The 15,924-nt window shown below is 36.6% G+C and overlaps 1 protein-coding gene across 4 annotated transcripts in view; it reads left to right on the top strand.

Moving 5' to 3' along the window:
• SEMA3A (semaphorin 3A) overlaps positions 1 to 15,924 on the top strand; it is a 338,890-nt gene that overhangs the window by 264,296 nt on the left and 58,670 nt on the right. For all 4 annotated transcript variants that reach the window (XM_074869850.1, XM_074869852.1, XM_074869853.1 and 1 more), the window contains 2 exons: positions 5,289 to 5,382; positions 12,048 to 12,167. In XM_074869850.1, coding sequence (XP_074725951.1) covers positions 5,289 to 5,382; positions 12,048 to 12,167 — 214 coding nt within the window. The remainder of the gene's footprint in view (positions 1 to 5,288; positions 5,383 to 12,047; positions 12,168 to 15,924) is intronic.

A 15,924-nucleotide genomic window follows, 5' to 3' on the forward strand; every position in this document is an offset into this window, starting at 1 on the left:
TCTCAGTAGCTGTACACACTCCATCAACACAGCCTCTTCAGATCATTTGCTTGCGCTGCATTGATTCATTATTGACCAGCAGTGATTCATTAATGACCAGCAGTGGTTTTGCTGCATTAGGCTGTGCAATTCTGGGATGGTTTCTGTGTGAATTGCCAGAAAAGTTTCAGGAAAAAGAATCACCCTGAAACTCAGCAGTCAGTGCTGTCCATTCTGGTAGGTTAGATTTTCCCCACTGGCCACATGTTTTCTCACAAGCCAGAAATAGTACTAAACTGGGAAAGAAGATGTTTATTTTATTTTATTTTATTTTATTTTATTTTATTTTATTTTATTTTATTTTATTTTATTATTTTATTTTATTTTATTTTATTTTATTTTATTTTATTTTATTTTATTTTATTTTATTTTATACCAAAACCAACTAATGTATGCTTTCCTCTTATCCTTGTTTTGCTGAGACAGTTCTGGGTGGTCTAGCTGCTGACAGAGATACAAAAGTGGCATAAAAATTATCATACTGGGTATATATATATTTATATGTATATATAATATTATAGTATATTGGTACACTGGCTGACTGAAGCTGTTCGATAGTAAGATATAAAATAAGTCTTGTCAAACAGCAATGTCTTGTCACCACTCAGTATCATGATATGGAGCATTATTTCAGCTGTATTTCAGCCATTGGAAAGCAAATCTCTGGAGCCTTGAAATGACAGATCATTGAGCTAAAGAATGGGAATCACAATAACTTTTATGTTATTGGACCGAAACATAGTTCTTTCTGCCTGAGTCTTGCCAACTATCTCTCTACATGCTACAGGAAAACATGTGTTTTAAGGAGCCAGAAGCATAATCTCCCACCACACAAGGCATTTACTAGGTGAAATAATTTGTGCCATACCATGAGCCAGCAGTCAGTTGTTGTCATTATGAATTTGTGGAATTTCAAGACCTAAACAATCTCATTTTCAGTAGTATTCAGTATTACGGATTATAGAGAAGCATCAATGTGATATAAACCTAGAGTTTTATAACCCAGCACCAACTAAATAAAACATGCTACAGCAAGGCCTAAAAGCCTATCTAAAACTACAAGGATCCTGAAAAAGGTTTGAAGTACATTGTAATGTCCTTTTGGGCTGCCAGTGCAACTAAAGGGTTTTGGACAAGAAATTGGACTAACTGTTGAGTTACAAAGACCTTTCTTTGAATACCTTCTTTTCTTTTCTTTTTGCATTTCTAGAGAATTTCATCCAGCCTGGCAAACTTTCTTTGTCATGAATTCCTGTCTTTGTTTTTGTAATAACCCCCACAAAACTTTGAAACAGTGAGCATTTGGTGAATACACAGTTTTTCTTGCTGTTTATGGCTAAGGTATTTGCTGACTCATTGCACGATCATTCTTTGCATTCAATTAACCGCAAAACCCAAGAGACAGAAAAATTATGAACTGATCAGAATTTTTTCTGAGAACAAAAAATGTACATTCTTTTTAGATAAAAGCTCTTGTCTGTATTGTGCAAAAGAAGGCCATGCTCACACAGTCCAAAGCCTGCATAAGTCTCCGAGCGAATCCTTGGTCTTTGCTATCTCCAGGCAGACTGATTTGGTGCTGAGTCATTACCCAGGAGCTGCCCTCACTCTCTCTGCTGCCTGCACACTTTCAGGTGTAATCTACGTGGACAGGATTTATAACACCAGGAGCATAGCCTGAGTTTCCAGTCTGACACAGAGGCTAACTCTCCAGAAAATGATCAAGCACCCCTTATGTAAAAAATGAAGAGATGAAATTTTACCCTCAAATATTGACACTGGTTTCTCATCTCCTCTCTTGCTGTTATGGCATCTCAGAGCAGAATTTGGGTGCCAATGCCACAGACTAGTGATTAGTCACATTGCTTCCTAGGCTTTTAAAATGGGGGTGGAGAAGTACATAGAAAAGAGTTTATTCCTTTGTTGCCTGTATTTATTGTTGGTTTGTAGGTAAAAGTAATTTGACTTCAGCACCCAAAAAGCTATTTGGGCAAGTTGCCCTATTTGTGACAGATTAGACTTCCTACAGCATGCTTATCAAAACTCCTTGGGGCCTCAGACTAACCGTGATACATTTATTTGGCACTTAACAGTGATGTATTTATTGTCATTATTAGTCACCCATACATTTGGAAACTTTTACAGTACATGTCTCTACATTGCATTTTAACTGAAATACGAAAACACTGTGGGATTTCCCTGTCATGCCTCTTATTTCAAATGTTTTATTCCACAAACACAAAGAGAAGGGTAGATCATCTCTGACTTATGCTGACCCAGTTCTCCACTCTTTCTTGCCTGCTACACACCAATATCAGTAGAGTTACAGTGACATAAACCAGAAGAATACAGTCAAAAATCAGATTCTTCCTACACCAAATCACTTTCCACATCTGTTTCCTATTTGTCTTATAATGACACATGGGAATATTTTGGGAATATATTCTGCTTTAACTGTCATGCCACCGACTTTATAGCCTTATCAAATATCCATTGGTGTGCTGGTTGAGCAATTATTATCTACTAATAAGAAATCCCAAGAAAACATAGATTGATAATAACATTTTTCAGTAATGGCTTGTAGCATTAGTACCATTTTCTATTATTGTAGCTGAGGTCTAGCATTCTCCTCAATTCACTGCTTTTATTAATTGTGTAAGATCTAGATATGGACCCTAGAGCAGAATTTCAAAAACAGGTTTTTTTCATTATTTATTCATTTCTAGATAAAAGCAAGGAATGTGTCCGGACTATTAAGAAATAGAAAGAAAGGGAAGGTGAAAGAAAGAAATTTAATACTGTGCAAGATATTACAGATACAGGATGACTGTATAAACATAATCAGGCAGACTACATCTACAAGAACATGCCTTAGGAGATTGAACTTGAATTCTGGGATCAAACTTCATGAAGTTGTGTCCAAATTTTTTATCTGTCAGTGCAGTAAGCCCCTCCAGATAGACTATCATGCTAACAGTTCATTTTCCTTTCACCTTTTTCTCCAGTAAATGGAGTGAAATGTAAAATCCTTCTGATGTTCCTTTGAAAATATGTAATACACAGATATGTGCTTGCATGATGTAATTAAACAAGCTTGTAATAAAAATTATAGCCTGTGATTCACTTATGGAATCACGGACTCAATAGGTTTAAAATAATACCACTTGGAAGTATGTTTGATCACTGGCCTGGCCCATGCTTGGATTCAGTATGGATGAGCAAGATGGGGAAGGCAGAGTGCCAGGGGAAGTGCTGCTTCCAAATACTTCAATTCACTGCTCATGAGAAAGACATCAGCTATTTGTCTGAATGATCTTCACATTAAATAAACATTACCAAAGCAATTGCTGAATAAAATTTGAGTTGTTGATATTTTTTTTGCATCCTCCACAGCAGCATGGAGTGCCAAGTCTCGAGCACTGGAACGTTACCCTTGAGGCTGAAAGTATTGTGCACAATTTTGAGACTTTTACTTGCATGTACAAAACGATGTAAGACTCTGGAGTTTACATGCTAATTAAGCTTTCATGAAATTCTAGCCTGAGACTAAGCCTGGAGAAGTGAAGCTGAATGGGCAGCTCAGGAACAACCTGTAACTGCCTGAAGAGTAGTTACAAAAAGGAAAGACCCACACTCTTTGCCATCATTGCAGATGATATAATAAGGACCAAAAGTCACAAGTTCTTCCTCGAAAGTTCAGTTTAGAAAAAAAATGCTTCACTAAGAGGACAGTGAAAGTTGCCCAGACAAGTTATTTAGTTTCCATTCCTTGAGGTTTTCATGACTTGGCAAGACAAAACCAAAACTGACCATACCCAGTGTTGACAACAGTCTTCTTTCAAGTCCTCCTGGACTTAATATCTAGAGAGCCCTTCCAGCCTCTCTGATTCTGTCTTTGGAAAGGAATGATGAGAATAAGAAAGGGGTGATTTCTTAGTCTGTGAAAGCAGTAAGTGCTGTAGGAACTTGAGAATCAAGGTAAAGAGCTGATTTGTTATGAAATAAATAGGGAAAAATACTGTATCATCTTCTTACTTGTTTTCTAGTGTCAATACATACATTAGACATATTCTGAAGTTATTTTTTTGTTTATTTTCCTGAAACAGATGAGTGGTCTCTGATCAGTCAATACGAAAAAAAGAGGCTGTATCAAGCTGTGGTTGTTATTACATCCTAAGCTACTTGGTCCTGCAAATATTGGTTAAAGGAAGGCCTCCAGCATCTACCTCATAGAGAACTTTCAGCTAAAAGCAACAGAGAACTGTGCAAAGGCCTAAGTAACCAGAGAAACTGTTGGGGGATAGGAGTTGTCGCAGCTTTGGGGGGCCTTGACTTAATACAGTGTCGATGTAAATTAACACAGTGCAATGCAAATTAACCACAGTGCAGGTGGGAAATAGAAATTTCAGTTTTCGGCGTGGTCTTCACAAGTCTTCTGTGAATGTAGAAGTCTACTGTGCAAGAAGCATCTATTCTGGTTTTACCCTCAGTGCAAAACGTAAGATGAAGACAGTATTCAAATTGATTGGCAGATTTGGTCCACCAGTTAAAATTAAAGTAATTAAATGTACTGAAAAGCCCATTGCTTTGGATTTACTGACCTTGATTTGACTTAGCGTTGACTGAGGCCTTTTTAATCTTGATTTATATTCCCATATGCTTTGCCCTCAGCCTGTATATTTTAAAAGTTTTGTTGCATATTACTGAAAAATAAAAAAATAAGCTCTCGTGATGCAGTTAAAATTGAATTTGAGGATGCATGAAACAGTAAGTCACGGAATACTCAGGTTAGGAAAAGCAGAATTTAGCATTGTGTTATGTACTAATCTACACTTTCAGGATATTTCAGAAAAGTATAGTCAGTGAAAAATAGGTTTTATCTCTTTTCAGACAAGAGCTTCAGATTCCAGCTTCATCAGTTACTATTACTCGGTCATATTCTCAGTGAAAGCAAAAAGAGTTTAATGAAACTTTAATGAAATGTAATGAAATATAATGAAATTATATGTGAAGTGGAATAGATGAGACACAAGCTGTGCATGTGCATTTGTGCTTTTGGCTAGCCTTCAGCATAATACTGATTAGAAGGTGGGCACTTTTGCCAGATCCTCACCTAGTGCAATTTGACTTTCCTGAAACCACAAAACCCAGTATGATTCATATATACTGCACTCTGTTTAGTTCAACTTATTTTTAGTGTTCTTTTGTTATATAATATTGCTTTTCCTTCCTTTTTTTCTACCCCACAGGACAACATTTTTAGAATAGAAGATTCACATTTTGAAAATGGCCGAGGGAAAAGCCCTTATGATCCTAAACTGCTCACAGCTTCTCTTTTAGTAGGTAGGTGCCACAATACAAGTTCAATGAGACGTGCATTCACTGTAAATAATTGTCAGTTTTCTGCTTTTTTTCTCCTTGCAGCACCTATGATGGGGCTTTGTTTTATGCATTTTATTTCCAGGCTAAAGTCATTGTGGTTTCATTTTTAATATAATTGTCCCAGCTGTCTTGAGAAACAAGGTGTGTGTAAACCAAGATTCAGGTATCACAAGAGCCGCTTTATACCTCTGTAAGATCTTGATTCTGCAAAGTGTTTCTCATCCTCAGAGCTCAGTGACTCTGGAGGTATTTTAATCAACCAGTTCACAGACTGGCCACACTGACAGTTGCACCAGCACAGCTGAGAGTAAAGTGAGAGCAGGAATAAGTTATTTCTTGCATCAGTTTTGCTGCCAAGGAGGGTCTATCACCCAACTATACCTGCATGTGAGCTGGAGATATACAAGCAGCCACAGGTCTAGGCCTTAAGATGATGTTTCAGCTGAGGAGATCTATCTGACAGTGAATACAATTAAACTTCTGGCCAGAACAGAGGGATTGCAATAAATTAGGTATTTCTGAATTAGTAATACTTCATTTCATGGAATATGTAAGTATAGAGCACCTGGACTGTGTTAATCTAATTGAACTAATCCAATTGATTGAATTTATCTAATTAGTTTAACTTACCTAATTGAATTGTGTTCATTGTTCTTCTTTCTCCTTTACAAAAAAGGCAAAAAGATGTTTTGTGAGAAGAAATTAAGGGTGAAAGAAATAGATTCTTCTTTCCGTAATGATTCTGCCTAGGTGTAGCCACTTTATCCTTAACGTGTAACTTTCTGGCAATTTATTACAACTCCAAATCCAACAGGGCGACAATAGTTTCAGAAAATTGAACATTCTCTTATCTCAGAAGTCCCTGGGAAATGACACACAACCAGACACATTAGTTTCTCCAGGTCTTTGTCCATATCACTAGTCTAGGGCCTTGCCTACCATCTACTCTTATTATATTTATGTTACATTTAAAAATTAAGCTATTCAAAAGAGACAGTGACGAAAATTTAGTCTTAAGTGTGCCTCATTTCCTGATCTTCGAAGCCCCTAATGATCACAGGTGATGAGCAACCCTGGGGACATGCACTTTCTAACAGGAAAAACAGGAAAGACACATCTTGCTCCAACTTGTACCCTGTACAAACAGAAAGGAAAAAAATGTGTGTGTGAAAGGCCAGTGTATAAATTAGTGCCTGGAGCGACTTGAATTTGTGGCAGAGCTACTCTTAAGGGAATAGCTTTACTATTTACTTTAATATACAATAAAGAAAGAGAATGATGACAAGCCAGTATTACATGGTATACCCGGTATGCAACTGCACAAAGTCAACAGCGTCTAGCTTTTCACATTCTTTTTTTTTTTTCACTCAGTCCGGCACAAATATGATTATCTTATTTCCCTTGGCTTAGATTTCATGTCTTTAAAACATCTTTGCTTTCTTGCGCCCACTTCCTATCACTATAATTTTCACTCCATGTATTTTTCCTCGTAATAAACATTAGACTGAGTATGATATTTTGTTTTGAATCAGGCTTCAATTAGAGCCATGAGTGTATTAGCACTATACAAAATGGCACAAATTCAACATTCAAAGCCACTGACTAATTTCTACGTCAGTGACTTACACAAAACTCAGGGTGAAGCTAAAATTAACATTCCCACATCCTGAACATGAACACAGTTTCTTCGCTGTCTCCTCATAGCTATCTCATGGTCATATTGTGTTACTGACTATAATACTTCAGTCCTTTACTGCAAAGAGTCCCCTGATATTTCAGAAAGTGTACACCAGATTCACCACTGGTCCACAATGACTTACTCTTATCTTTGTTGAAAAAGCATAAATTTTATGGTAAAATGATAACCCATGGCAAAATAATTTCCTTCCCCCAAAATAGGTGAGGAACAGGGAATGAACTGGCCAACCAATGACCGCATGGAGAGGTTTGGTCCACTTGCTCTCAAGTAGGTAGCACTGGAGTGAAACAGTGAATAGGGTCATGAAAGCCTCTTGACCATAAATGCCTCACACCAAGAACATGGATGGACTGCTTCTTCCCTTCTCCTGAGCTGAATGTAGCTCAGTTACTCCTGGCCCCTCATGTGCCAGAAGTATTTGTCCTCATAAGCAACCATGGTTTATCTTAGGTTCAAGAGGGCAACTCTGTAAAACAATTACCCAGCACTCATTAAAATGCAGTGTTATAATTAGTAACATAATGCAACTATCAGGAAGATAAAAGAAGGCTGAGAAGTGTGACTAATTTATATGGTTAAATTCAGGAAGGGAAAATAACCTTTGTTCTTCATCACAAACACTAAACAAAGATTTTGCAAAGTGTGGAAGAAGAGTATGTTCTTGACTCCATAAATAGAAAGTAAATCTTAGGTAAGTAAAATGTAATTACCCAAGCTGGAATTTGGGCAAAACACCAAGGCTAATTTGCAAAAAGTAACTTAAGATCTTTAATAGCCATTATTGCTCAGGATTCCTATTTTATATTTCAGCTGAAATAAACTTTTATAAGTATAAAAACGATCTTAAGTTTTCCCTCTCTCCTAAAGAAAAGAAAATCAATAATATTTGGAAAAAAAAAAACAAAAACAAACCAAAACAAACAGTTCATCATTATTAAATGGTTCTAATATTTTTCCAGTATACATTCCTTGTTCCATCCACCTGCAAACATTTTTCATTATTTTTTTAAGAGTTGTTCATTAAAGGTAGTTATTGCTACCCTACTCTAAAGTAAACACCAGCTGGGAACATGATATAACTAGTTCCTAATAATGTAAGACATTATTCAGACATTCCCATCTATATGCTGATAACTAAACAATCTCCATTTGAGTGGGCTAATGCTTGAAAATGTAGAGATTAAGCAGTTCCTGGGCACCACTAGTGTGTATTCCAGGGCAGGAGGGAAATGAGAGACAGCATGGTTTTCAAATAATGTAATCACTGGAGAAAATATCACTTAATGTATTAGTCTAAAGCAATTGTATTGGGATAGATGAAAAAAAAAAAAAAAAACCAAACTCAGAGAAGGCAGTATTGCCCCATTATCAGTTCGCTGCTCTTTAGGAAATCACCCTTTGGGATTTTCAAAAGCTCCAGTGATCCAGAATCCTCAAAGCCATTTTTGATTTTTTTTTTTTTTTTTTAAGTTTTAACTTTTTAAAAAAAATTCGTTTAGGTGCCTTAATATTCCCAAATATGTATCAATGTGATCTGAAATACAGTGGCTTCTTACCAAGGAAGAACTTTATTATCTGGTTTATTAGAAATTAGCTACTAAGTACATGTGAGTTTCAGGGGTTTAGAGTTACCCTACTTTCTGTGAAGTTTTAGTTGTTGACTTTAAAAGGAGTGAAGTCAAAGCAATACCATGTATGTCTGAAAATCTTAACTTTAGTGAATAAACCTACTAACCAAGGATAGCAGATTTCATTTTGAAGCCTTTTACCAGTGAGAGCAATTGGGACAGTCAAGGGTTGTTTTTGCCTATGTTCCCTATCCATTCAACTTTCTTATTTCTTTCAAAAAGCAAGCTTACTCTTCTGTACTCTCAAAAAAAATGTTTTTTAAGAATGCAATCTTTTTTAAAAGCTGAATAAAACCAATTCATTAAATAAATGTATACTGTTTATTTTTTAACATCTTTGTATCTAATGAACTTGGAGAGGTGCTCACAGTTCCATGCTGCCTATGTACAGTATGTGGGAAAATGGTTCCTCCCAAAAAAACCCAATTACTATGGGCTTTAATTGTTGCCTCTTTATTTAGTTAAGTCAATATATGTATTTCTGTTTGCAGTCATATGTCAACATGCCACTCCTTTAGGATAAAATGGTTTCTGTCCAAAACATAGAGCTTTTTCCTATGCAAACTGAAGGCCATCAGCTTGTTCTGGACAGTTGTTGCTTTATGCTGCTGGGCTGGAAATACAAAGTGGAAATTTTTTTTTTCTTTTTTCCTTCATTCTTTCCCATTCAGAAATGTTTGTTGGTTTTCAAACTCTTCATTTCCACTTTCTTCTTAAAGTTAGTGAAAACTGCTTTTAAAACTACTGACAGTGGAAATAGCACAATGACATGCGAGAATAATTTTCTAGACTAGCAATGAGTAAATTTCAGTCCAAAAGAAGGTCTGCAAAGGGAAACAAAGATTAATGTACTTCTATCTAGACAGTATGCAAAACCCTCATATAGCTTTTGAATAATACTAACTCAAAGGATGTACACATCTGGGACATGACTTAGGACTCACCCTGAATTTACCAAAAATTATCTAAAGCCTTACAAAAATAAATGGTGTTCCTTGGTATTTCTATCTGGGAGAAGTCAAAATCCCCTTTTTTCATGAGTACAGCAAATCAGTTCAAACTGCAGGCACTGGTCTAGGTATACTGAAACTTGGAGGTGCTGTAGTAGAAAGCAAAGAAAGTCAGCTAGTTTCCTAGGGACCCTTCCCCCTTTGGAACATGCTGAAGCCCATGAGCAAAACTTTTACTCTATCACCACTCATGAAAATGTACCAGCCATAAGAGCCTGGAGGCATGAAAAAGTCTTGGGTTGAACTGAGTCAAACCTGGAAGATATGTTACTTTCAGTGGTGTTTATATATTGAGTTAGAAGCTAAGGTGCCAAAACCCCTTACAATTCTAATATTGCAATATATAATTTTAATGAGTTTTTGAGCTATATTTCATTTAATAAATATAGAATTTTTTTTCTTTCTTGATTGACCTTTAGATCTGTTGATAACAAGGAACCAATAGGGCTTGTTGTTTTTTTCTTTCCCACTTTGTTTTATATTGATTTATCAGAACTCACTAGGGACTGAAAGACAAGAAAATGGAGATAAGGTTAAAGAAAGGTTAAGCATAGCATCAACGCCCTTTTCACAAGCAAAAAGACTTTATGTTCTTTAAAATCTCAGCTGCATACCCTGTACATAATAATCACTATAATTAAGTGATTGTCTCCCCTTCAAAAAAAGTTGAAAATGACATAGAGGAATGATAAATCATTAATTAATGATATGCTTTTCTGTTTCACTTCTGATTACACCTCCTGCTGGGCACTACTGGTCTATTTGCTTCTAATCTCTCCTGTGAATTCATTCAATTCCACGCCTTACCGCTATCGTGTTTTCACCCTTCCTGACTTTCATGACTACCATATGGTCAGAGCCACTGTAGGTTCAGTTGATAATTTCGTGGTGTCAGTGTTCTGCGGAAAAGATGCCAGTGATATCCAATAGGCATGCTTGGATCTGGTTGTCCCACCATGCAAATACCTAAAATTGCCATGAAAATTATAAACTTAGTCCTAAAGGGTGTTTTAATATTTTCATCATGACCATGAAAAATTTATTACCTTAGCTTAAAGATGGAGTTATTTTATCCTCACACTTGTCTTTTTCACAGGACCCATTTAAGATGGGTAGCTTGAAGAAAGTAATTAGAAGGAATAGTACCTTTTAGTTCCATATTAAAAGTATAGGGTAGAGTATCTCATTTCACATAATGGTATAAAAGGTCATAGTCCTAAAAACTGCATTTTTAGCATTTTGAATTCAGAGTAATTTCATGGACAAGCTCTACATTAATGCTCTACAGTAATGCTCTACTTAATATGTGTTGTGTGTGGATCCCTGGACGTTTTCTGTGGGTCTGATTATTATGTACTTATTATTCTCTTTACCAGTTGGCAGGTATTTAACTTGACCTGGTCCTTGGAATTTAGACTGTCTCTCTCTCTGTCTCCTCTATGGTACTTCTAGCTGGCTGAGGAGGGGCACGCTGGGACTCCAATACTATGAGTTTCGTCTCCAGCTATGATATGTATGTGCCATTTATGGGCTGAAGTATCACAGGTCAATTTTTAATTCACTTGTTCACTGTGATATGCTTGGGGTCAAAGTAGCAGGAAATGATCTCACTTATTCTCTCCCTTAACTGTTGCCCTTTGCCAGTATCACAGTTACAAAGGTGGCTGAAGGAGAAAGGCATGTTCTGTGTTTCCTGTAGAAGATAGTTTTCTGAGGATCTGCTTGCTCAGAAAAAAAAAAAAAAAAAAAGAAAGAAAAAGGAAAAAAAACAACCAAACAAACCAAAAGGCAGTTTCTATATGAAAAATTGAAGGGACTTGAGGACTTTCTGAACCAAGAGTGAATGACCTGGACTCTTTAATTCCCAACACCAACACAGAGTCACAAAAAACTGTATGTTGGGAGAAACCTCTGGATGTCTCCAGTCCAAACTTCTGTTCAAAACTGGGTAACTTCACAGTTAGGTAGGTTTTTGGGGGTACTGCCTGCCAGGAGTAGGTGTACAAGCTGTCACAGTTCCAGCCTAAGAATCCAAACATATTTTTGAAAAGCGGCTGCACTAGCAGTTGGGAGATACAGCTCATTTGAGGGAGATTACAGTTAAGCTTTGCAGTGAGAAAGTGGGTCTAATCATATATTTTCAATGACAATACATTGCATATGGCTTATTGCTTTGTAATTTTCTCATTATCCCTATTAGTGTAATATAAACATAGGACTGACAGCTTTCTCTGACTTACCATGACTGGAAAATTGAGAAATGTTGCTTACAATTACATCCTCCCACAGATGGAGAACTGTACTCTGGCACAGCAGCAGACTTCATGGGCAGGGACTTTGCCATTTTCCGAACTCTGGGGCATCATCATCCAATCAGAACAGAGCAGCATGACTCCCGGTGGCTAAATGGTATGTAAAATGTACATTTATCTGGTTGCGTTCATCTAGCCATTAAAAACCAGCACACAGATTCATTCCAGCAACATCTGTGACATATACACCGCTCTTTTATTTGGAGCAGAATTTTGTCTTAAAGCAGCTAAACCAATGAAAAGTGATTTATAAAGAAGCATTTTTGTTTTAATTACATTGAGATTTGTGGAGTGTGATTAAATTTAAAACATATACAGACACTACAGCTAACACAATCATGTCACAGGAGCAGATTGCTGTAGAGTGCAAGTTGGACAGAAGCTTGAGGCTTGTGGAGGCATCAGCCACACGTCAACACAAAGTAGCTACAGAGCCTTGGGCAGGACTGTGCCTTGTACAGGCTTTAATTTTCACTAGATTGAAAGGAGTCTGACACTGGCCACCAAAGTCCAACAGAAAGTGAATCAGCAGAGCTTCCTGAGCTGGCCAGAGTTGTCAATAGTTTGGAAAAAGTGAGAGGGGTCCTGGGCATTCCAAACTATTGGATTTCAAAATATTCAATAGTTTAACAAGGCACAATAGCTTACATTATTGTATGGATATTACTAATCAGGCCTGTAGTTGATTGTGTGTATGGGGAGAGAGGGGTAGTTTCAGAGAAAATCTGGTTTTGGCTTCATGTACCAAAATACTTTAAAATGCATCTGAGTACTCTATCCAAGTTCTACTGAACTCAAAATTCTAATAGCTTAAATGGAATTACACTTGGCTTTAGCTATACAGGGAAATGAACATTCCGGAAATGAAAATTCATAATTTGAAAAAGCTGACATTTGATTTAAGTGAGCCAGTAATACTAACTGTAGTTACTCTTGAGTTAATTTATATTTTAATCTTTGAAGAGTTAACTAGCCACTATTGCTGTACACACTGCTTGCATCTGCACTCCTTGTTTTGAATTCACAAAGTATTTTGTTAGGTATTTTTCACTCTTAGCACATTATTTATGTCTGTGCTGAGGTCCAGATTTTCTTATGTGGTTTTGCAATTTAGTGCAAACTGTTGACACAAATTTTTTATGTGTAAGAGGAGACTATATTTTAACAACACAGTTTCTTATTAGCTACAGTCAGGAACTTCTAGTATCATACTGGTTATCATATTGGCTGTATATACAATCCATAACAAAACCAATCCCTGACTCATAATTAAAGCCACAAAGTGTTATTTCAGGTTGGATACACAACTCTATATATGACATATGCATTGGATATATGTATCAAATAAAGGTGTATATGATGAGTTCTATGAATCTGTATTTTAATATTACAAGTTGTATGAATCCGATTTTTGTCCTGTTAAATTTAGTTTTGTCATAATTCATGTGGACTACTGTGAGTACAGATTCAGATCTATCTCATTTTCCTTCTACAGTTCATGCTTGCCCAGTAACCCAGGAATATTGTTCATTGGGTTACTTTATTATAATAATAGACAAGATTTCTGGACTTCAGGAGACAGTAAAGTACAAGGGTTATAGACATATCCATCTATCTTGGTACCTGGCAGAGTAATAATATGTTAAAGATAACACAACACCCACTTTTGTTCTGATAGTCATGATGACATAAAGTCCAATCATGCAAGCAAAATCTGCTTTTGTGCAGTAGATTTGCACAATGACAGCAGAGTCAGGAGGATTTATGCAGTGGGAAAGCATGGCCATTGTCCACAGCCCCTGTACTTCATCGCTGAAAACGTGTCATTCCTTTGTGGATTCAGTTATCAGTCTTTCAGCACTAAATGTGAGAACTGCTTTTCCCAAATTAGCACTAAGGTTACATCTGACAGGGTGCAGAAACCACAACTGCTTTGTGCTCAAGATGGGGAGAAGAAGATAGTTGCATATAAAGAGCTGATGAACATCAAGCTCTCTAGAATTTAAGTGTTGTCCAAAATGAGCATAAAGGTAGAAAGGCAGTATTTATCATAGCACAGGGTGAAGACAATTTTCAACTCTAAGTGTAGTGCTTACACTATATTCCTGTAGCCAATTAAAAAAAAAAAAAAAGTATCAAATTGAGGCCTTTCAAAATTATTCTCATAACTGTCTATAATTTAATAGAGAATGATCCTTAAGTACATTTTTGAAATCTATCTATCTCTCCATTGCAACTAAATAAATTTAACTTCCTAATATGGAAAGGTTGGCTTAAAATCTGCACAACGTTCCTATTAAAGGCTCTATGACTTTACTCTTAATTTCCCAGTGATAAGATCCTGGAAGCCTTTCCAGACAGTACTCCTAATTTCAGCATCTAACAGGGAGATTCAAAAATTATAACTCTTTGGGTTTGAAACTCTGCAGGCATGCCAGTCCTTTGATTATTTTTTTTTTCTTTTGTCGTTTGTCTATTTTAATATAAAAGAAGGTTTGTGTTTGCACATATTTAAAGGGGATATACTTTTAATGAAACAAGCTCTCATTGAAGGATGAGATGTACTCTGCTTTCTTAAAGATCTGTATAAACTAATTTTGAACCTTAAGTTTGCAGATCTTTATACATTTTTTAGTAAAGACATGGATTACTCTGTAGTGGTGGGTTTGCTTTCCTAGTTGCTTTCTACAGTGTGCTTAGCCTCAGGTTAAAAACCACTATTCTAGTGGACATGTACTGAAAGGTGAATAAGATCAGCAGTTCACAAAGAGAAATCCTTATCTCTGTGGAGTTTTAATAACTAAGGGGTGAGACATCCAGTTGTACATCCTTCTAATGTTTACTTCATTCAGAGCAGGAACTTGAAACTGCTTTTCCCATACTAAGGCTAAGGTCAGAGCTGACAGGGTGCAGAAAACACAGCTGTTTGGTACCAAAAATGGAGAGGAGACGACACTTGCACATGAAGAACTTGCAAACTTTTCCCAGAGTTTAAATATCATCCTGAACTGGCGTAAAAGTAGGAGAGCATTGCACAGAGCAATTAAGTTTTTTGGATTTCAGTATGAACACAGAGTTCCTACAGAAATCACACACTGTTTGGAGAACCTTCTGTAAGAAATTAAATGTTGCTGGGAAGAGGGCTTTGAACTGTGCCCAGCCCAAGGGAAGGTGCTGACCAGCAGCTCTTAAAGACTTTTTAAGTCTTTTAAAGATATTATATACTCACAGGCTTCTAAAGACATTTCATTTTGTATAAATAATTAAACAGTCATCAGGCCAAATAAAGCAAGGGAGACTGATTCTATAGCTGTGTAGTTGAAGCATTCGTCTAGAAGGTGGGGAACCATACATCAGTCACTGTAGCAGTGTATATTTAATTATTGATATAGAGTTGGCCAGATGTGAAATGGAGGCATTTGCAAAAACATAGTAAAATAAGTTGGTGCTCAGGAAAGTTATCCTGATATGAAAAGCTGCAGTTCAGTGCCACAGACTGAATCATGTACTTTTTTATAAGCCATGTACATACTCACCCTGGACATTATTGGCTCCTCTGGTAAGTGCATGGACTTCCGCTGCACAAAAAGCTTTGACACTCTTAGTTGGTCCCAGTGAGGGTCAAGAATAGTTTTGAACTCTCAGGAAAAAAATTCCTGAAATTGAAAAAACATCTCCCGTCCAGCTTTACTATACTATAAGGAGCAATGGCTTTGATGTTACACATATATCTTGCTTATAGGCAAACCCCATGTTTTCCTTTAAATGTGCCATTGCCTCTTATAGTTCAGAGCCGTCAGAAGCTAGTGTTATTTCAAGAAAGTGTAGATAGGGTCCTGCTTCTATGAACTGCT

This window comes from Strix uralensis, chromosome 5 (assembly GCF_047716275.1).
Source record: "Strix uralensis isolate ZFMK-TIS-50842 chromosome 5, bStrUra1, whole genome shotgun sequence".
NCBI classification, from domain to species: Eukaryota; Metazoa; Chordata; class Aves; order Strigiformes; family Strigidae; genus Strix; species Strix uralensis.